The following is a 23468-nucleotide window of genomic DNA, read 5'->3' on the forward strand; positions in this document are numbered from 1 at the left end:
GCAAACTCTATTATGCCTAGATTAGAATCAGGTGAAATCTTGTTTACCTGTTTGCCCTTAATTATACTATTTACTATAATAATTTTGATATCTGTCTATCAACCTCCTCTGTAGGAAACAAATAAGACTTCAGGGATTAAGACTGTGTTTTACAATGATTTACACTGCCCAAAGCACAACCAAAATATTCTTTTCAAAGAATTTTCTTCCATTTATGTCTGTCTTGGAACTGTCTAATTACTACTGCCAAAACAGTGAGTCTTTGATAGAATGATATGCTGGTGCCTGCTGAAAATGTGCTATCTCCAGCTTTCTTCTACTCCTGGCTAGGCGTATGGCAGTACAGCTTCTGCCTTCATTGTCACACTGCAATACTTCAGGGAGAACTGCAGTGCTACAAAAAAAAAAAGCTGCAAACCCAGGCTTTTTTCTTGTATTTGGAGAGTACGTCAGACTTGCTGCTTTGAGGAGTTGCTGATCAGCACAGAAAGAATCTATTCTTCTGCATTGTTTATGCATATACATGACATCAGATGCCTCTGGTGGCCAGGGGGTAGGTGCCTAATGGTAGTTTGAATAGAGATGGAAAAAGCAAAACAGCACATCTCATCTACATTAAGGAAATTGTGATTTTCAGGGAGAAGCTGACCAAGATTTCTTTAATGCACTCTGAAAGTTCCAAACAGTTCCTTTCATAACGATTGTTTGGTGATAGCATCCCATAATCTTATAAGAATAGAGTCTTGTTTTAAATAGCTTTAGCATTTCATTAAGAAATGCCTTCATAGTCATCATCTCAGAACTTGTCTATGAGACTTTCAACTACCAGAATCTAGGAAGAAACAGGAGAGGTATTCAAATGATACCGCTTTTCTTTTCAATGAAGAGACAGAACACTACAACTTAGGCACCCAATAGCTTTCCTCTCTGGGTAGGAGAACTGTGCTCCTTTTCAGGAATCATATTTCAGTACACGAGGTAGAGTGGCATTATCTTTTATAGAACTCCTGCTTTAAAGAATCTGCTAATTCCCTATCCTGAGGAAAAAAAAATAAATAAAAAAAAAATAGGGAAAATCAGGCTTACGATTACATATTGAAAGGCCCCGATGAGGTGTCCCCTGAGCTTTATCTTCTTTATGCTGAACAACCCCAGCTCCCTTAGACTGTCTTCACAGGTGAGATGCTCCAGCCCTCTGATCATTTTTATGTTCTTCTCTGAACCCACTCCAACAACCTGGGCACAGTTCTCCACGTGGTGCCTCATGAGGGCAATGCACAGGGAGAAAATCACCTCCCTCACCTTGATAGGAAAGCTCCTTTTTATTCAGCCCATGGGACAATTGACTCTCTGAGCTGAAAGCGCTCGTTGCCAGTTCAGGTCTGATATTTCATCCACCAGTAACCCCTTGGTCTATCTCTGCAGGGCTTCTCAGTGAATTGATCTTTAGTCTGTACTGATATTAGTAATTACCCCGACTCAGCTGCAGGACTTTTATATTCTTGAGTGATCACAGATTAGTCGCTTATTGCATCCATACAATGGAAGAAGTAAGATTTCTGTGACATTCTTGTCTTGTTTTTTGTTTGTTTATGCACATTGGATGAAAGGTATGCTTCCAGTATTTCTAAATAACATAGATTTGGCATTTCTGAAACAAGATGAAACTGAGGCTCTTTTCAAAGGGCAGGTAAAAAAAATCAAACTATCTGAAAGCAGACAAACCACATTATCAGTCCACTCACCAGCTACTGGATAATCTTATAAAGACATACAGTCACCTGTAGCCACCACCACTGAGGCACTAACGAGAGATTTACCTCTCATTTTGTCTGTTTTGTAGGTTTGTGCTCTTGTGAAGGCTGATATTTGCGTGCATTCTGGTTCACTGGGATTAAAGCAATCACATTATGCCAAAGTGCCATGTTAATAGATCCCAGTACAGGATTCAGGTAGTAGTTATCTTAACATTTCTGCTGCTTTCTGTTATTTTTATAGTTCTGGAGCTTTTTTCCTGCTGAGAGAACTGAATAAAAAATAGCTTTCAAAGACACTATAATCAACCACTGCTGGCTGCAATTACATCGTGTACTCCATGTCTTCAGAAAGAACCTAAGGTTTAAAACCATGCATCTTTCAGTTTGAATTCTCTCTTGGCTCTGTTCTGTTTGGAATTTCAGAGGTGTATTTAGAAGTGATCACTAGAGATGATGTTTATATAACAAAGATATTAAAAAGAAAAAGTGAACGTCAGAAGATTAAATTTCATCGGCTATCTTTAGTCTGGAAAAAAAAAAAAGAAAAGAAAAAAAAAGCCTTTTTTTCTGTTTATGAGTGATATTTGCAAAGGAATGCCTCATGGAGAATGAAGGGAAAAGGGAACTTGTATTTCAGAGCAGTAAAAGCTAATTTACACTTGAGACTTTCAGATCTTACTGGTCATAAGAGAAACATAATTGTAAAATAAGCTCAAACTCAACTTCTTTTTAAGTCCAAGTCAATTATGAACAAATCTTCAGCATTACAGCTTTTGAGTACATGAAATTTAGCTATTACTGAAAATATCCAGCAAGGAATTCTTTACTATATATGAAAATGTATCAATATATTTGAATATATGAATACGACATTGAAAATAAATGAATATGATAAATTTGGAAGTCTTTATTTTTTTTTAGGTTAGATGGAATACTGTCTTTTCTTTGTGTAGTGATTGCTACTTTAACCTTTCCCCCCATGATGAGAAAGTAATTTTTTGCAGATTTTCCTTACAGCCTTAATCCTCTTGTGGCAATCTTTCCTGCGGGGTAGCAGAACTGTATACTTTGTCATTGTGAGGACAGCCCCAAGGACATTTTGAGGTCCTGGCTCTTCTGGGTTGTTCAGATTGTTTTATGGAATGGGACATTGCTTCTTTGACATGGCTTTGCAACAAGGTAAAATCTAAATAAATAATCACCAGATCCTCACCTAGCATGCCTCCTTCCAAAGAGCAGCTTACACAGCAAAACTAGGAGGAATCAATATCTGTCCATTCTTCTTCCCCTCCATTAATGTTTTCCCCGCCCTTCATTCCTCAGGCTTTGACAATGAAACGTTGATTCCTTCTCCTCTCTCTGGAAACTCTGACAAATTAAACACTTGTACCTGATGTCAGCATCAGAGTACTGTTAGACGCTTCATATCACTGGTAGACACGACACAGTTGTTGATGAAGCCAGAGGATTAGTCTACACTTTTTCACCGCAACCATAAAACAAGTTTGATTTTGTGCCAGTAGAGGCACATATGCCAGAGTGCTCATTGTGTAATACTACTTGAATTAAACAGCAGGTCTATTTTCTGCCTTTGTGTTTATTTTCCCCCCAGTAACTGAATATCAATGAGGACAGATACAGCTTCTCCTCAGCACCCCGCAACCACACACACCATAAAGAACTGAATGAATAAATAAATAAATCTTGTCTGAATATTCACATCGGCAATTAACTCTTGCAGAGCATATCTGTATCGTTCTCCATACTCAGTTCCCTCAGTCACTGTGTCACATCACCTATTAACTTAGAACTCCTCACTCACCCTTCGTGCGAGAACAGCAGTAAATTATTAGTTCTTGACTACAATCAGTGTTAAATCATATGGACTAATGGACCTTATTCCTAATGTCTGAAGCTTTGTACCTAACCCTCAAACAATGAAACTATACTTAGGTGAATAAGAAATAAAAGATCTATTGCACTAGCACTTGTCTGAATAATGGCTATGTCAGAAATTTTATATACTCGTGATTATTGACACATTAAAAGGATACTTAACATCTAATCATCAGCAGCCCACAATGCCTGACATATATATATATGTGTGTGTGTGTGTATGACACGTAACTGAATGCATGGAATCTGAAAAGAAGTAATTTTCAAGTCTTGGTTCAATGACAATTTACTAATCATATTCCTTTGAGAGTTTATTGAGGGGGAGATACTATGGGAATGAATGGAAGGGAATGAAAAAATGTTTTCTTTCTCCTTACTGATGCCTCTGAAGGGAAGGCTCTTTGCTGGTCTGGTATTGAACTACCACCTACAAAGAGCAACACAACCTACTACACTGAGTGAGAGTGGAGATGGATACCTCTAGTTTTCCTTGTGTCAAGAACCTGCACCTGGTGGTTGTCACTGTGCTGGAAAGCCATCTCCAGGACAGTGCTCCCTGATGCATCAAAGAAACCCCAATGGATACGTTTTCTCATTGATTTATAGTTGAAGTAATGAAGTATTTCTCAGGAAGAGTGCAAAATTGCACTGAATTCTCACATCAGTGACATGAAGACATCTACATTAACGAGATACTGGGGGAAAGGGTGAACAGAAAAGTTGACTATGAACATCATCACCTAGGGGAAATAATTTTTAAGTAAGTTGATATTTATAGTGATTAAGCAGTTGTCTGAGGTTTGATCCTTCAAAGAGGCGTGAACATAAACTTTAAATCTGCAGCTTGTCACACTGAAGACAGTTATTTCACTGCAAGTGACACTGCTTTTATGTTAACTATCATCATACCTAAAGTTAGACTGGAATTTTTATTATTTTTTAAGCTTGGGTGTGCAGATTCCTTCCTCTCCCATAAAAATCCCAGATTTGATGTGTATTTGAGCTGACAGAGCTAAGCCAGTTGTCTGAGAATGTTGTACAGTGAAATCGTTTTTCACTCTTGACATTTCAGTTGATTAACACAGTGCGTTCCCCAACCAGCTGACCAGCTGAGGGTTGAGAAAAGTGAAATGTTTAAAGTACTCTTTCTGTCTTAATGCCTGTCTTTGTATGATGTGAAGAAAACACAAATTTTAGCCCCCATCCCTTGGTGGGGGACAAAGGGAAACAACCTGTCAATTATATTTGCACTCTTCCAATTACAGGAAAAAGCATCCCTGGTGGAGGACTTATTTTCAAATTAAAGAAAGGAGTAAGCACAACAATTGTAAGAGAGGAGCTGCTATATTGCAGGGATCTCTCTGCAGTGTGAGACATTGAAACAAAAGCATAAAATGTCATTTAAGAGACAAGGAGCTAACTCTTTACTAAAAAGACTCACCTCAGAGTATATTGCTCCCATTCTTTTTATTCACTTCACTGAATTTATTATTATGACCCATACAGTTACCAGCACCTACAGGGCAAAGACACCCTGGGCTTTGGTTGGTACAATTCTCGACTGCACACTCAAGCCAAGGTCTGTTAAAACTCGTCTGCTCTCCTGCCATGCACACAGGATTTGCTAGGGCTTAGCTGTTCAGCTTCTGCATGGAGACCACCCAGTCAAGAGGGACATTATGGGATCATGCCCCTATTTCAGCTTTTTGGACACTTCTCTACAAAGAAGAATAAAAGGCTATATTTCACAGCTATGATATCATTCTCATGAGCTATATTTCAGCATGAGCCACTATAAAATCTCTCCCATGACATCAGAGCTGTGAAATATAGCTGACTTCGAGTGCAGAAAATTCCCCTGTAGGAATAATTGTTTCCTGGCAATTGGCATTTGAAGGACTGATCCTTTAAGAGGCTGGCACAAATCCTGTCAGGTAGTTCTGCTCCAGGCAGCACTGCTCAGGAAACATTAAGCATAGGAGCAGAGGTACACAAGCTCACTGTGGGATCTGGCTGTGGGGGCAATGAGATGAGCGCTGGTGGAGCCTGCGGAGTGATGATTTTCACTCCCTTATGCCATACAGACTTCACTAAGAGTAAAATAATAGGTTTACTCATACACTGTACTCCCCATCTCAGACTCTTCCTCCCAGCAAGGTGAGCCACATGCACACAGCCAGAAATTAATTCTCCCGTCTTTTCCCATCTTCACTCCAAGCTAGCTTTACAATAGGTATGCAGCTTGCTAGGGCTGGAGCTGCCCACAGCACTCATTAACTCACCCAGGCAGCCAGCAGCCTCCCTATGGAGGAGATGGGCAATAGTGTGGGAGTCAGAAGTACCTGTGTGTGACATCATTTCCCATTTTGTATCTTATCAGAGTGCAGAAACTCAGAGCTGAGGGGTTACAAGGAGGGATGTTGGCAGAGCCTTAAACAAGAGCCTGAGCAAGTCAGAAGGGCATAGGAAGAAGATACCATGCCATCAAAAAATGAAGAAAGCCAAAGCCACCTCAGCTCTCTCTTGCCTGGTGCCTGAATCTGCCAGATACTTCAAGTCTATTCACATTTAGCTTTTTCTGTTCCTCTCACACTTTCCCCCCTCCCGTCTCCTGTAAAGGCCATCTTGCTGTGGGCAGCGGGTCTGTTCTTACTGTGACTCCTGAACGTGCGTATTTTCAGATGGGTGTAAACCTGTGGTTCTGATTCTGCCTCGCAATGCTCAAATATTTATGTGGGCACATCTCCCACAACTCCTTGCAAGATGGAGGTGTTTTTGCCTACCGAAGGATTACTGGTGTTAATGAGATCTAACTAGGAACTTTCCCTTTTCTCCAGAGGAAACAACACCACTTCAGAATTAATCGTACCTTTTCCACTCTTCCTCTTAATGTTAAAAAACTGGCTCCTCCTCACCCAGAAGCTACCTTTTTATGGTACTTTACCTAGTGAAGCTGTAAAACAAAATAGCTTGAACAGCCCTTTTCCATTACCTACCATCCATCTAAAAGTGTTTTTTTTTTTTTTTTTCTTTTTTTTCTTTTTTTTTTTTTTTAATGGAAAATGATTTACTAAGAGGAACTACAAGAGACTTGAGGTTATTTTATACAATTTATTACTAAGAACAGTGACAACCAGAAGAGTGGCTAACAGGAGGCATCGGAAATGTTCTAACTGCATCAGTGTACCTCTGAGGTTAAATTCTGTCTGATCTACACCTTAAAAAAAACCAACATAAATTATAGGGGGGAAAAATTATCTTTGATGTACAGTACAATCCAAATAGTGATGCATGAAATGTCTAGAAAATAAAATAAAATCTCTTTTGGATTTAGTATAAAGTCAGGTTACCATTCAACAATTTTATTTACAAACACTGAGAGCTGCCTTGTTGAATTCTGAGCTGGTTCAGAATGATTTATAGCTTCTGATAAGAATATTGAAGAGAAAAATAACTTCTCCAAAGAGCATCTGTGCAAAACAAAATGAAAATCAAGCAAATAAAGAGTGGATCTGTTTGAACTAAGAAAATAATGAACAAAACGTTTATGAAAAATATTCCTATATATAGGAATATATATGTGGAATTTTTTCTGTCAACTAATTCTAATTCCTAGAGATAACAAACTGTTCCAACGCTGTTCACTAGGCATTTGGTTCCTCATATCATTTCTTCTTACTTAATAAAAGCTTTCAGTTTCTTTAAAACAGAAGAACTGACAACACCAAGCTGTAGTACTGAATGCATGGTGTTTTCCATGATGAAAATCATGCAATCTTCAGATATATAGGGATCATTTTCATAATTACTTTGCAGGTGTACAGATAGTTGGTATTAAAAATAGGAAGCAGTAGCTAGTAGGAGCCCAGAGGCAGAGATTAACTAGATGACTGCTATACTTTTAAATTAATTAATAAAAATATTTACATACGTAACTATTCATTTAAAGTTTCAAAACTCAGCACATCACTCAGGTAGCAGGGAGCAAAGAAAGCAAGCACTTCCACTTAGGTTCACAGTATCAAAGAGGTCAAGAACACGGGAGATACTGGCAAATACATATATTTATTTCACTAACCTTTTACTTGATACTTCCTAAATGAAGTTAACTGGAACATTCCTTGAAGGTAAATTTGAAGGTAAAATCCTGGAAATTTCAGGCTCGGTAGCCCAGAACAATAGCAACTGAATGTCCTTGAGGTGACAGTATGCACTCTTGCTAATCCTTCTTCAGCATAATAAAGTAACCACATCAAGATCCCCAGTCAGAAATTAATCAGCTACACAGCAAAGCCTAGGCTGTAAAAGTGTAAATACATTTTTTTTGCTTTAGTTCATGAATGAAAGTAAATGGAGGTGAAGGAAAAAAGACACCAACAACATCAAAACACACCAGGACTACCTCCTTCTACTCAATATAGATTCACTCCAGTTATTTAAAGGACCGCTTGCAATGTTTTGAACCAGGAACAGTTCTTCAACAATCTCTTCTAATGTTTTATTGCTCTTCTAATTTTTGGATTTACTACTTGCTGTAATGATGATTGTTAATAGCTTTGAAAATACTTACGACACTACTACTTTTCTTTTCAGAGATCCTCTGAGACTGCAAAGACTACTTAAAGAGTGAAGACGGCATGAGATTGGATTTGACGCAGTAAAATAGGTTAGCTTGAAAACAAGAAAAACAGTTGCTATTTAGATCTTCTCTTGTTGCCGTGATGAGAACTTACCATTGTTTCTGGTTGCTGTTTTGGGCTGGCCAGCCCCACCAAAGTTTCTTAACTTTGCTGTCCAAAAGGACTAGTGGCTTTCCAGAGAAGGAAAAGGTTTTGGTATTGTCTGGAAACAACAGGAGAGACCTCAGTCGTTCCAAAAGAAGTTGGATGTGGAATCAGTTCTTTTTGTTGGAGGAATATACAGGAACTGACTATCAATATGTTGGAAAGGTAAGATTCCTTTAGCTATGTTTGGATTTTAGAAGAGTTAAATAGCCAGCAAAAGCAAGTAGGTAAGAATGATGCCTACTACAGTTCTCAGTTCTCATTCCTGTCTGCCCTGCTTCAGCTGAGGAGTAATTCAGTAGAAAAGTCAGTATATTTCAGATTCAAATTGTAATCAACTACAAGGAGTTCCTAGTTTAACTTGCAAGTCCCGTGGTCAGTCATGCCCAAATCTTTAAAAGCTTCTGGTTTTTAAAATTATTTAATGGATATGATGCAGCTCAATTATAGTTTAGCCCAGTTTTTATCTTTGAAATTTGTGTTTTCCTTCACATTCTTTAACTGTATAGAGTCAAACTATATATACTTGAAGAGGGTTTAGTCCAAGGTACCTAGGATTCACAGTGCTTATGTTTTTGTGAGGATTCTCTTTATCCCACAGAAGGCAACCATTTCATTGCTTATTCTCCACTGCACAAATGGCTGCAGCCATTTTATGATGAGGTTTTGTGGCATCACTAAGACTCTGTGACATGACCGTAATACACAAGCCATACTATTACAAAGAGTTGAAGAACATTCTGCTTATGTGCTAAGTAACTATCAGGTTAAAAGTTCTAAACTCAAAGCATGCCAACAGTTAGAAAAGGGTCCGTAAAAAAATAAAAATTACGCCTCAATTCTGAGAACATTCACCTCCCTGAGCATCAGGCCTATGTAGGTAGCAATCCTCAGGTAAACTGAAGAGTATTTGTGGTTTATTTAGAGGTAGCCTACACTGCCCAAGGTGTCATAATCTATAGGAGTCTCTCTTGCAGAATGCAGAAGTTACGCTACTGATGATGGCATTCAAAATAAAACCAATATAGCTTAATTTTCCAAACTCAAATGGAATTGCGTCTGATCTAGCTTGATCTTCCAGGCCTCTCAGCAGAGGCTGCAGATCACAGTGGTTTGACATTTTATCTCCCTCTACAAGCTTCTGAGCATTCCCATGAGAGATGGTGACTGCTTTTCTTGCCTGCCAATCAGCTGTCACTCAAAGTTGGATGTGACACTCCTTTCCTACTAAATGGCTTCAAGGCATGATTCAAATGAAGAGCTACTCAGCTGGTGTAATACTCATAGAGCTCCAACCAAGATAATCAGCATTCATGAAGAGTACCACCGAACCCAATCTACAGGAAAATGCCAAAGGCAGAGAGTCCTCAGAGAGAAGCAGAAGGGAAGATAAGAGGGTAAGAAAAAAAGCCAGAGAATAGTAAGAGAGGAGAACTAGAAAGACAGAGGTGGGTGGACAGGAAACTTTACAAAGAGGAATCAAGATCGAGAAAGGGAAACAGAAATCAAACAGGGGTAGGGAAAAGAATTCAGGAAAATAAGGTTACCTAAAGAGAACATGGTAAAAACAGAAGATGAGAGAGTGAAAGAAAATCAAACCAAACAAAATCCAAACAAATCAAACAGACAAGAAGTATGGAAAAAGAAAGAACACAAATTGGAAGACAGCAGATCTCCACACACTCTGTTGTTTTACAGAATACTTGTGTGGGTCGAGGTAAGGAGCTATTTCTGCAGCCTGTCATTTTCACTGCAGATTCTGACATTAAACCTTCTCAGTCCCAAGTCTCCCATTCTCCACACTGCAGAATTCAAGTAGAAGCTATTGACTATAGAGGGATTGTTAGGGGAGCAAACATTCCTTCAGGATGTGTTTGCAGTGAGACAGTTAAAAATGATGTAGTTGGACCAAAAAAAGAACCAAAAAAATAAACCAAGAAAGTTCGAAGTGAAGTCACAGAAAGAAAAATAAAACACACAACGCGGTTGTTATTTTTAAGTTATTCTCCTGTCTATTTGTACTTTAATACATTTACTGTTACAAAGCACAGAAATGACACATCATGTATAAATGTCATTGATTCTGTGTCCCTGGGCTGTTCACAAGTGGCCTTTCACACGTCTTTCAAATGCCAGAACTGCTCACACCCTTGTAATTTAACAATTAGCCAAAAGGCATGGAACAGCAGCCATTTATTATTAGAGAAAGTTGAATATTGGTGTGAGGATAAATGATAGAAACAGCTGAATGTCTCCAAATTGAGGTAACCAGGCAATTTAGCTGAGCAATTAAACTTGATTGGAGTGGGCAAATGAGGATAATGAACATGTTTATGAAGCATATTTTGTCTCAGAGGACAAAATGTTAACCTTAAATATAAACTGAAAACAATAAGAGTTTTTTGTTATCTTCTTTTTATTCCCTTATATCATAAGGAGACGTGCATAGGAAAATCTTTGAAAACAAAAGCAATATATGCACATAAAGGGGAATTGTGCTTTCCTTTTACTGCAGAGGCAGTCGTATCTAGCTTTTTTGCTTTTTGTGTTTAGTAGTTGAAGCTGGTGGGCATTAACACTATAATCATAAAAAAAAAAAAAAACTTCAGAAAAAGAAAAAATATTTTAGCCTGCTTTTGCTTGTGTCTTTTCTGTTCACTGTTAACATGTTTAATTCAAACACCTGTATCAAAAGATTAGCCATCACAAGTTGGCTGTAAAGTATTCTAACAGCATTGTTTTTATAACTGCCCGTATTACAGTCATAAAAACCTGTAGCTGTTTATGCTACAGAAATCACATTTGTATCATAATAGCTTTGTCAAGAAGAGGAGAAAAAGCAAAGAAGAACATATTCAGGTTTGAGATAATAATAATAATAAAAAAAGGTAATCTCTCTGAAGATATCAAACAGCAGTAGAGCTCAGGGCAGTACTGAAGGCAACAGTGAAGCATCATGAGTCATGGGCCAGAGCACTACAATACTATACGCTCTGTGTACTTTATCTCCAGCAAACCCAAGTGCTTCCATCCTTTAGGAGATAATTGTCTAAGCACACCTGAACACATATAAAACAAAGTAGTCCTTTTCTGGTAGCCATAGGCACCATGAACTATTAGGAACAGGTCCTTCAGTTTTGTTTACTACAGCTTTTACTATCAAGTCAAATATTTTACTGTGTCTTGGACAAGAATCTGCCACGAATCTCTCAGTGTTATCAACACAAGTTGATTCTACACTGTGGCACTGACATCAGATCCAACATTTTATCATCTTATTCTATTCCTGAGTTTCATTCCTGTATATTCACAAAATAAATCCTTTGAAAAAGAATAGGAATGCATGCCCTCTAGTCTTGGTTAGATTCAGTAATATAAAGAACTGGTATAAAAGTTCTAGACTGGAATTATTCATTGCATTGCTGAATAACTTGTGAGCTATAGTGATTCACTGAAGTGTGATTGATGGGCACAGTGACATTTTAACCTGAAGATATCTTTTCTTCTGGTTCAGAAATTATGGTACTTGGCAGAGACTCAACCCCAAAATAAAATAAAAGGATTACAAGAGTATCAAAATAGAGAAGTTCCCAATACTACTATCCAGAAAAATCTGCAACATTTGAATTAGGTTTTTTAAGAAAATATCTACTTGTACCAATGGTTGTTTAGTAAAATTTTAAAAGGTTGGGGTGAATGCTTCTCTAAGTCACTGGTAAAAAATGAAGTGGTACTGCAGCTGTATATAGAAATATATGCTGTATTTCTCAGAGGTCTTGAGATATTTCTGAGCTATGGAGTGAAAAAAAAGCTGTCATTACAATAGTAGACTCAAAGGTGCAGTTACCATTTGTATGCATCTGATGTCTTTACACAGCTATCCCATTGGCTGCATGAAATCCATGTACTAGCATCCATCACTGAGCGGTCTTGTCAGAGCACAAACCTACAAGTCACTGTTATATAAAGGGATAGGATGCCTCTTTCATTTACACTAAAGAAAGTTCTTTAAATCTCACTCATTAACCTGGAAACAGCTTCTGGCAGCCTGCAGTAGAAAGGAGCAACTTGCTTTCCTGATAACAATAGGCAGAATGGTTTTGTCACGCTGTCTGTCTGACTGAAAGGAAACTTCCAGACATACTCCCTATTTTTTATGTGTCTTACTGATGTTCAAATAATTCAAGCTGTATGCTTGCCTGGAAGCTATCTGATGTTTCTACCTGTACCACCCATCATAAACAATCATCCTCTGCTGACAACTCAGTTTTTCAAGGAAGATAAAAGTCAAAGTTCTGCTGCTATGTGTCTTGGCAAAGCAGAAAGGATACTGCACCTAGGCAAAGGCTAGGCTCCTTCCGCTTTGTGTTAAAAAACAAAAACATTCCTCACCCTCTGTAAGGAATGGTTTAGGTACCATCAATCCTGCTTTTAGGGAGAAGATAAACTGAATGGTACTGCAATATGTTTCCAGTAATAGTTTGCTTCCTTTTCCCTGACTTTACTTATGGCTACAACTGTTTTGAAGGCAAGCATCACCAGAATAAAATCAAAAATGCAGAATATCTCAAAACCATTGCAAGAAGTGGGACCAAGTCACATTGTGAGAGAGAAATGTACAGCTGTGACATGAGGGGCCATTAAAAAAAGGAAGACTGCTGTCCTGTAATATAGTCCACAGATTTTCAACATTTTGATCAGCAATGGGTTGCATACTCTAATGCAAAAAGTTATGACATCTTAATTGGATGACAGTGCCAGAAAAACTTTCCCTTTCTCTCAGATCTTTCATACTCTAGTACTCTGTACTTATCACCAAAACTTTTGTTTTCCAAAAAAGTCAAGAAGTGTAAAGTCAAACTGAAATAACTGCTTGCATCTGGACTTTTAGCATTCCTTATACAGTTCTACTGGCAAATATTGTTTGTTTTCTTCGCCTTGTAACTATTGCTGTGATAGCTGCATGATGCCTTCAGTTTTCTATTCAAAACACAGTGACCATTTGCTATCTTCATGAAGCCTGAAAGTAAAAGTTACATCTGTGACTTCTTCAATGAATCTACTCAAAATAGCTTTCAATTTCTTTTGACATTAAGAATACCATTTGTTTAGGAATAGAGTCTACTTTCTGATTTTCCAAGAGAAATGCAACTCAAGACCCAGATGTTATGTCTTGCAATGACTTTGTCCTGAGCAATTTCTGGTCCTGGAGTGGCTCACAGCAAAACTGAGGAGCACCATCGGTCATTTTTCAGTAGCTTCAGTCAAACTAACTGTAGCACTACCCACAGTATACACAGGCCTCTGGGCTGGACCCGTATCCCTGGCAATTCCTCAGCATTCTTCTTTCATAGCCAAGTGTGCACAAAAAACGTGACTCCATGATGTACCCCTCAGATGACACCAGACCCATCTCCATACAGACGGAGGAAAAGTGAAGCCTTGTACCTTTCCAGATGCAGACTCCCTCCACCTGTGTGAGAGTGCCAGAGTCCTTGGAAAGCTATCAGCAATATGCTATAGTGCCACTTTTCTCTTAGCAGAGAATAGAGCTTTTCTGGACTGTTTGTGACACTCCTGCCCTTGCTACTGGCAAGGAAGTCATAGGGTCCTTTATGAGTACCAACATTAGTTAATTGCAACGATACGTTTAACATGTTGGTAATAGAAGCTTTAGCAGAAGCCTTTTATAGAAGAGAAAATTGATGTATGGGGAGGTTAAATGGCATGATCAGAGCTAAAAATCAGAACTTTCTAAACCACAATTAAATAAAATAATAATGGAAAAAAAAAATTAAAAGCTCAGTTCTTAGCTTCCACCTGCCTATTGCTTCAATAGGCTGAATGTATGTCATTCTTCTAAAAAGTAGAACAAATGCCATGGCATGTGTGCACTGCCTTTATTCCTCATCCATCATTCATATTTTATGTTCTACCACTTGACTTTCCCAACTGCCCTTCATTCTTATACTGAATTGCACACACATATACACACTTGTCTTATATTCCTCTTTGAAAGATTTACTGACGCTGATAGAAACCCTCTATACTGTTGGTCTCTGTGGAATAGAGATAACTGAAACAAGGGACCGCTGAGAGGTTAAAGGCCCAGGACACAAATCCAGAAACAGGCTGCAGATTTTAAATCATCATATGGAGGCTAAAAAAGGAGATAATGAGAAATGGGTGGGATGGGCAAGAATGACATTCAGAAAATGAAAGGCTGGAAACAAAGCATGTTTAATGTTTATGATTCTCATAACTGTGAATCTACTTGGCATCATCCTTGCACCCAAATATATTACACAATATTAGAGCCTTACAACCGCCTGTCTCTAACATTCCACATCTCCTCCTTTATGGTACATGATGGATACTTACAATGCAATGGAACATAACCTCCTCCTCTTCTTCATCCCATTCTACCTAGAAAAGTCAAGGCAAGAAAATTCTGAAAGTCCCAAGACAGTAAATCCCTCTGGCTTGAGAAATGAAATGAAAAATTCTTGCTTTTCTTTTTTCTTTTTTTTTCTTTCTTTTTTTTTTTTTTTTTTCTTTTGTGCCCTGAACTACACAGTTTTTATTGCTATATACTATCAGCCCACTCATACCAGTGCTTACATTTTGGGCCACATCTTTCCACAGATCATCTTGTTCTCCCTTTGTCAGCAATCTGCCTGTCTACTTGGACTGTGTGCCCTTAGACTTATAGCTATACAAAAATAGCTTAACACACTTATTTTTATTCCCAGGGAAAAACTACAGGTGAAGTTCATGGTTTATTTGGGGTTACTTAAATTTGGAGCTGTGATTACCATTTTCCTATTTGTTTGTACAGCAAAGACAAACCTTCCCTATAAAGCTGCAGTGTTGCAAATATAGAACTTGCAGGCTCGCAACAGCCAGAAAAAAAATCCCACTATCAGGCTCAGGACAAAGAACCATTGTTATTCCAACATTTGCTATTTACAGTTGGCTTATCAAAAATATTAATCTGTAAAGCTTACAGAAATCTTTTTATTAAATGAAACTTATCCTCTGTGACTCCCCTTGCTTTTGCTGCTGTTTCTCTCACTGGTGAATGTAGGTTCACAGTGGGGCAGCAGCAGATTGAGAGCTGTGGCCAGTCAGCACAGCATTTCAAAACACAAACTGAAAATGTGTTGTGATGCGAATAGCTACCACTGATCTGTATGTGCTAATGCAGACTGTGGCTTGCTTTCACCATTAATGGGGTGAAGCAAACCTTAGCATGCACTTGCAAATGCTTCAGGGTTCAGTGAAGCTTGTACTCATCGTGAAAGCCTGAGGTAGCAGATGAAGGAAAGGTAAGAACTGCCCTCTGGAAGGAAGAGAGAAAGGAAAAAAATATAATTTCTTTATTACTTTTTCTAATATCACTATATATATACACATATATAGAGAGAGAACAAAATTTGTAGAGAAATAAAATGCTAGGTGAACTGGGAGCTAAACTGTACACTGCTGATATGTTTTTCCCCTTCTCTAAAAGTTTATTCTGAAACTATCATTCCTAGTGTTTTCTTTTCAAAGTTGGGAGATACATCACTCAACTGCAGCCCTTCTATCCCCAGCTGAAGTCTGCCATGTTGAATGGAGCAGGACTATACAAAAGTAGCTGGAGTGGCCTTTTTGTATAGATATGCTGTTCACCCAGCACTATTTCTTCTTTGTGAAACATTGTTTCACTGTTAATCATCTGCAGCAATGAAGGTTTTACTGCTCTGTGCTGCTTCATTACTATCATTCTATTTTATTTTTTTTCCTAGTGTGTTTGTTAGCTTTGTGCATACTGCATCTTCATGTCAGCAGGCCACATCAACGAAAGTCATGTAACATGTAAATTACATGTTTGTACTATATTATCATGAACAAGAGGTCAAATTCTCCCTAAAAGACAACCGAAGAGTATAACTGTATCTACGGATCCATGACATGCTTCTACATAGCAGACCCTACAATCAAGCTGACTCAGGCACTAGATTTAAAGGCCATGCAAACAGAGGTGTCAGAGCATTCATAGATTCTTTCCAGCCCCATGCTCTTTCTGTGGTTTTACACATTTCAGGTCAGTTGCTTAAAGGAGAGTTAATACAACTTATAACTGCTAAAATTCCTCAGAGAATTTCCAGTAGACACAGGGAATAACAACCTCCAAGGGGGTTTCAGCCAGAGAATTAATACAAGTGTGAGCCTTGTGCTACTTTCAGGTAACACAGCCTGTCAGGATCTACACAATTCACCATGACTGACCCACAACATGCAAATATTTATGATTTTACCTCCAGAAAGTATTTTCTGGAAAACTCCTTTTTGATTATTTATACTGAGTTGACCATAACCATCATACGTTCTCAAGAAATATATATATAGTATTCCACAAACACTAGATAAACATTTGGAGAATAATGACAAAAAGCATTCACACCAAAATATTTCCAGCCTCTTCAGTCAAAATTAACCCTCAGTCCTAGACAGGCAGTGTTGAATCTTGAACTGTCCTGCACTGAATATTACTTCTGACAGATAGAACCACAGAATAATTTAGGATGGAAGAAATTCTCAGAGGCATCTGGTTGACCCCTCTGCTCAAAGCAGGTCCATTTAAGAGCACATTGCTCAGGCCTCAATCAAGTTTTGTCTGTCTCCAAGTACAGAAACTCCACACCTTCTTGGGCAGCTCGCTCAGTGCTTAACCACCTCTCCTTTGATTATTTTTTTTTTTTTCCTTCAAATATCTAACCAGAATTACCCCTGTTGCAATTTCTAACTATTACCTTTCATCTTTTCACAGTCTTATCTGTCTTTATCTACTCTTTGTCATTAGGTAGCTGTAAACAACAACAAGACCTTCTCTTCTGAAACCTAAACAAAAACATTTTTCTCCTCTCTGCATTCATCATATGTTCCAGCCCCCTAGTCCTTCTGGTGACCCTTTAGTAGACTCACTGCTGTATGTCAACTTCTTTCTTTTACAGAGGAGGGACAAAACTAAATGCACTGCTCCACTTCCATTCTCACAGGCTTTGAATAGAGGAGAATGATCTATGCCCTCTGACAGTAAGCCACTATTGCTAAAAGAAGTTTAGTTCAGTTGGCTTTTTTCTCAGCAAGGACATTTTCAGCTTATTGAAATGAAACATCCAGATCTTTCAGTGCAAAACTATTTCTTTATCTAGGCTGTATTCCAGCACAGATGTGGGAACTTATATTTGTGAGTGCTGAACATCATGAGTCCATTTCTCCAAGCTGCTGACATCTACCTTCCCAATAATGAAAGCCCTCTATGCAAACCACCCCCCCCCCCCCTTTTTTTTTTTAATGACTTAAAAACATTGTTGAGAGTGCATTCCATCATTAAAATAATTAATAAAGATATTAAGCAGTATTAACACCCATTATCATCTCCTGAGGGACATGACAAGTAATCAACCACCAGTGCAGTTTCTAACCACAGATCATAACTCATTGAGTTTGTCCATCCATGGAATTTCCCCACATTTTATCATCCATTTTTGTAGTTCATATCTCACCAATTTGTCTATTCAGATTTTATATCAAGGCAGTCAGGTTGGTTAAGCAATTTGCCATCCATATTATTTGCTTCCATCACCTTGGCTTTCTTTGTGTGCCTAGATTTACCTTCCAAGTGGATTTGCTCCACACCTTGGGACTGAGGCCAGTCTCTAGTTCCCAGATCCTTCTTGTCCTTCTTTAAAATGCCTGCAGCTTTTCCTATTCTCAGAAATTAGGAACCTTCCTCGGTCACTTGCCAAATACCATAGCAAGAAAGCATTTCCTCGCCATTTCTTATTTTTATTTTTTACATGCATCCCACTCTGAGTATGTACCTGAGTTCATCCAAATCGTTAAACAAACAAAAAAAACCTACATTTTTATAGTGCTTTTGTTTGCTTGTTTGTTTTGTCTGCTGTGAATAATGCTTCACTTCACTAGAATTTGCTGCTAGGCTCAGGGACCTTTGAGACCTGAGGGTAAATTTTACATTCACATCCATCCAACATAATACACCCTTTGGTCAACTCATCAATCACTTGTGTGAAATTTTCTTGTGACACATTGTAGAAACCTGGGTTGCTTGCATACAGCCATATTGCTCTTCCAGCAGACATCAGAATGACTGATGTCCTTCACGAGTACCATAGCCTTCAAATGTACAGCTTCCTTCCTCCATCTAACAAAGGCTTCAAGTACTTCATTTCCTTGAGCAGGCAGTCTGTAGTGAATACCTACCACAGTATCACTCATGTTGATCTGTTCTTTATCTGCAAGCTCTTGACTGATTTGTCACCTGTCCCAAAGCAAAGCTCCATCTCCCTGAGTTGATCTTCTGCTAATCCACCTCCCTGCTTTCCTGAAGTTCTGTTTATCTCACCATTTGAGCCATGTGAGCCATCCCTTCATATCCAGGCTGATATTTTGGGCTCTTCTGAATGAAAAACGGCAGCCTTGGCCAAGTTTTCTTAGAAAGAAATTTCTAGCTGAGCAGCCGTCCAGGGAGAACACGGTTAAGACTTAATACATGCGGCCTTTTCAATTGTAACTATTGCCTCACACAGTTCTCTAGTTATCTCTTTATGAAACACAAACTTTTAGAAATAAAGTTGCTAAAGATGACAGTGCAGGGATATTTTTCCTTTCCTCACTTTCTGAGTTACAGTACTAGATGAGCCAGGTATGCAAACAGATTAAAGACTTGACTAAACCTGTGGGTATGGATTTCTTTCATTCTTGTTAAACATTGATTTAAATCAGAATAAGGCTCCTCATTTGTTTGAATGTTTCTCTATAGCCTCACTTCTCCAATCCCTACTTTCCACCCTACCACACACTTTTATATAGCATATAAAATTCATACACATACCTCTGGATTTGATTGTCAGCATCAAGTGCAGCTCAGAATATCAAGGGATCACCTTTGTCAGTAAGCAAAGGATGAGCATTTGCTTTCAAGCACATCCATCAGGGAACAGAAAAAAGCTGTTACTTACTGAAGAAGCCTGATGTTTTATTCAACCGTATCCCAGTAAAAACATTTCTGGATATTAGGCCAAGCAATTTTTTTTTCCTCCTAGTTCACCATTAAGTAATATCTTCTCCACCCCTCCTCCCACTCAAGGAATAGAGGTTTTTACAGAATTAAAATGCATTTCTTCATTTAACTTTCTGAATCTGCATTATATCTATAGAGAAAGAACAACACTGATGTAATATTAAATTTAAGTTGCTGTGTTCAGCAATGATTTAGGAGATTTATTTATTTTTTATTTATTTAAAGTTTATAAGTCCAAGAAAAAAGCTTTTCAGTGAAATGGAAAATTTGGATCTCTGCTAGAGAAGCAACTGACCCTGGGTAAATTTCCTAAGATAATGAAGGCAATTAAAGCTGGATATATAACACAGATTGATTTCATTAACTATACTAATCAGGCAAATTGAAGATTAAGGAATGTATGCTAAGACGATCTATTAGTTACAAAAGTGCATGTGGTTGTTTTTCTGGGGGGGGGAAAGGAAAACAACAAAACAAGAACAACCAAAAAACTCCTAATCTCAGCAAGTATCTGCTGTCAACTACTATTATTTGAGTTCCTTTTTTTTGACTGAGTAATGCAGTACATGATAGAAGTCCCATTAAAGTCAATTGGAAACCCTCAAAGATATGTAGATGGCCCTATGAAAGTATTCTGCCATTAAGTGGCTGCATGTACGTACAAACTAATATAATACCTTTTTCCCATGTAATTTTTAAAACAATACATCTGTACTAGCTTCTTGACTCAGTAAACATCTTTTCTTGCAAAATGGAACACAGTTAGTATGTTAAATAAACTTAAAAAGGCACACTAGCTGTGTTGTCTGTTCCTGTGCACATAACTATCTGAGATATACAAGGACGTATGGGATAAGGGAACAATTTTGTTCTGACTTTCAAAAAAACTCTGAGGAAAGTAGGTGCTCTTGAATAGTTTTCACAATTCCCATTGAAAAATGAGGACTTAGGGAAAAGATTTCCAGGGAAGCATGCTTTTCTTTAGGGACTCATTGCACTCCTGCTGAAAGTCATTACAAGTTAGGCATTTAACTTTCCGTAACTCCACAGCTTACCTGATAGAAACACATATTTATTTCAGTAAAAAGCCATAAGTTTAGAATAACTCCAGGTGTTACTGAGCTAATATAATCAGCCCAGAGTGCATCTATCCCATTCTTTAGTTAATATGGTGACAGAAACCTTCAGCAGGTAGAAAATAAACACCTGAGAGCAATGATATTTTCTAGCATTACAGCATTTTCCTTTCTTTATTAGACTTAATCTTTGGTATTTCCACAAGCTAGCACAGAACAAGTTACACCTAAGATTCAAATCACATTATTATAATTATATACTGAATCGAACATAGTTAATGACCCGCATTTTACTGCAAGAAGAATGTAGAAGCATCAAATACTGATATAAGATAAGCCAGTAAGACTTTGAGAGAGACAATATTCAAACCAGTAAGTCCTGCATTTCCAAATACAAGCATGCATTTCCATTGCATATCTTGTGCTTTTTCAAAGAGGTGCACTTAAATGAGCTTCAGTCATTTGTATGGTGTTTTTTTTTTATACCAAGGAAGTCATTAGTTATGCGTCAAACTCATCTTTTCATTTAGTCTTTAAGACTCATATTTGAAACCAATGACTGACAATCCAGTTATGGTAGGAAACATGGAGTAATGATAATCTGTATCCTGAAATAAGATGACTTGTACACCTCTTTATGGCTTTCAAAGCTTCAACGGATTGAATTTTCATTCCTGACCACTGAAGTGTACGCATCAGTTAATAAAACAATTTTTAATCTCTCCTAATCTTCGGCTCAGATTTACATGCAAGAGAGTATTCTTAGTACCTCAGCTATGTTATGACAAGTCTAGTTTGGCTAAGTCCATTACGCCTTTCAGTCAGTGACTTCAATAAACTAGTCCTCCTGTCTCCCAGGTACTGCTTCTAACAAACAGTTTAAAAACAAAGAAAAAAAGAGCGGTGGTCACTATGACAGAGAAATGCCAGCTGCTGAAATAGATGAACTGAACAGCAAATTGTTTAAACAGCTTTGTCTGTTCATAAAGAATTTTGAAATGAATTAAAAAAAAACAAATCTCCAAACTTTTGTGAGGATAATTCTATAAGTCAGTCCAATGCTATTTTGTTATGACCACCACAGTCTAGCTGAATAGGTCTCCATAATCTTTCAGGGAATAGCTTGATGTACCAAATGGTAAGTAAAGCTGTAGAAATCATTTTACAACATATGCATGTTCTTTTTAAGTGAGAGAAATCAGTGCTCAGAGGTATAATGGCTTTCAGTTCTTTAATACCTGCAAAGTGAGACTGGGTCTCTTTCTTGTGGTTATGTAGTAGTTCAAACAAAAAACAAGAATTTTGATAAAAGAAAGTGCAAGTCAAGCACCCGTTAAGCATAGAGATGATCAGACACGACATAGAAATCTATTGTGTTTTATAAATTAAGGACCTATTTGTCTGTTGTAACTTAGTAAATTCCTGTTATAATTGTGCTTAGAGATAATAGCAAAAGGGACAAATAAGACTACATTATCAAAGAAGGGCTGAGCACCTTTCAGCCCAAGAGAACTTGGAGACACCTTTACCTAGCTTGCAGTTTTGCTCAATAATCCTTAAGATCTGATAGCAAGTTACCCCTAGAGAAAGGGAGCAACAAAATAAGGGACCTTTCCAGCTTGATGTACTACAGTTCAGGACAAAAAGCTCTTGTGTCATTGTCCCTATTTAATCAAATTGAAGAGCAACAGCAGTTGTGGAACCCAAGAGGGATAAGAGTTGATAGGCCCTTGGCAACATTGAAAGGATTGACACTTCTCAATTGATTTTTTGCAAAGCTGATTAGCTGTGGCTGCATATTTGCACTTCAGGATAGAAAACCATTTGTGATTTTGAAAGGTGTGTAACAAAGGTGTGAGTCACTAGAGTACGGGTGTTTATTCTTAGATTTAAGCATTTTAAATAGGACAGCAGGTTCCTGGCTACTCTTTGGGCAACCTGTCCCTCATCCCCAGGATCACAATATCAGACAAGTTATTGTCAAAGTCTACTTAAGGCCATGCAGCCTCACCTGTAACCCTCACAAAAGAATAAAAAGAGCCTTCCAGCCTACATGGAGAACATGAGCCTAGAGATGTCAAATACAAGAACGCTTTCTCTCCTGACCCTGGTCAAATGTTAAATTCTTATTTCAGAGCCCTTTCCACTCTATTTCCTGGAACCCCTTGCAGATAAAAGAAAAATCCCAATAACTCTAAACAAACAAACATTCACATAAATTTCATTTATCCTTAGTAACTGTTCAATTCTCTGTGTCATTAAGATATTACAACTTCAATATTTATATGCTTCATTTCAGTACTCTATCATATCCCTTACTATTGTTATGCAATGGAAAATGCAATAATGACAGCAGAGTAGCTAAGGTAACAACAAGTGAAGATTTGCTCAAATACAGCATCCATGAACACAGAAACAAGAGAGAAACAAACAAACACAAACAAACAAAAACCTGCTTACCCTTAAATACCCTATGTAGACAGGGATCTACAATGAAATACCCTCACCTCCACAACCAATCCTTCAATGAGGTCTGGGAAGGGGTGCATCCTGGCTCCACTCCTTCTGGTCACTCAGGCACATTGCTTGCGCCTGAGCTCCCCTGGGTTGGCCCTGCCTTCCTACCAGGTGCTCAATCACTGTTTCAAACCATGACTTAGCATTTCTGCTACAACCGTTTCCAGAATATCTTTCAGGAGGAAAGATGGAAAAGAAAAAGGATAGGAATAAAATAGGAGTAACAAAACAAACAAACAGAAAATCCATACACAATGAATGGTCATATGTTAGAAACAGTAAGAAAAGGAGAAAAGCATTAATGTCAATCCTCGGATGTCAGGAAGCTCCTTAAACATGGCAA

The 23468-nt window shown here is 38.0% G+C and overlaps 1 protein-coding gene across 1 annotated transcript in view; it reads left to right on the forward strand.

Annotated features, from left to right (window-relative positions):
* The window catches only part of LOC140247595 (cadherin-6), a 104098-nt gene that overhangs the window by 45154 nt on the left and 35476 nt on the right, over positions 1–23468 (forward strand). Inside the window, exon 2 of the mRNA XM_072327251.1 lies at positions 8247–8602. Within this exon, the coding sequence (XP_072183352.1) occupies positions 8375–8602 (228 nt within the window). The 5' untranslated portion in view covers positions 8247–8374. The remainder of the gene's footprint in view (positions 1–8246; positions 8603–23468) is intronic.

This window comes from Excalfactoria chinensis, chromosome 2 (assembly GCF_039878825.1).
Source record: "Excalfactoria chinensis isolate bCotChi1 chromosome 2, bCotChi1.hap2, whole genome shotgun sequence".
Lineage (NCBI taxonomy): Eukaryota > Metazoa > Chordata > Aves > Galliformes > Phasianidae > Excalfactoria > Excalfactoria chinensis.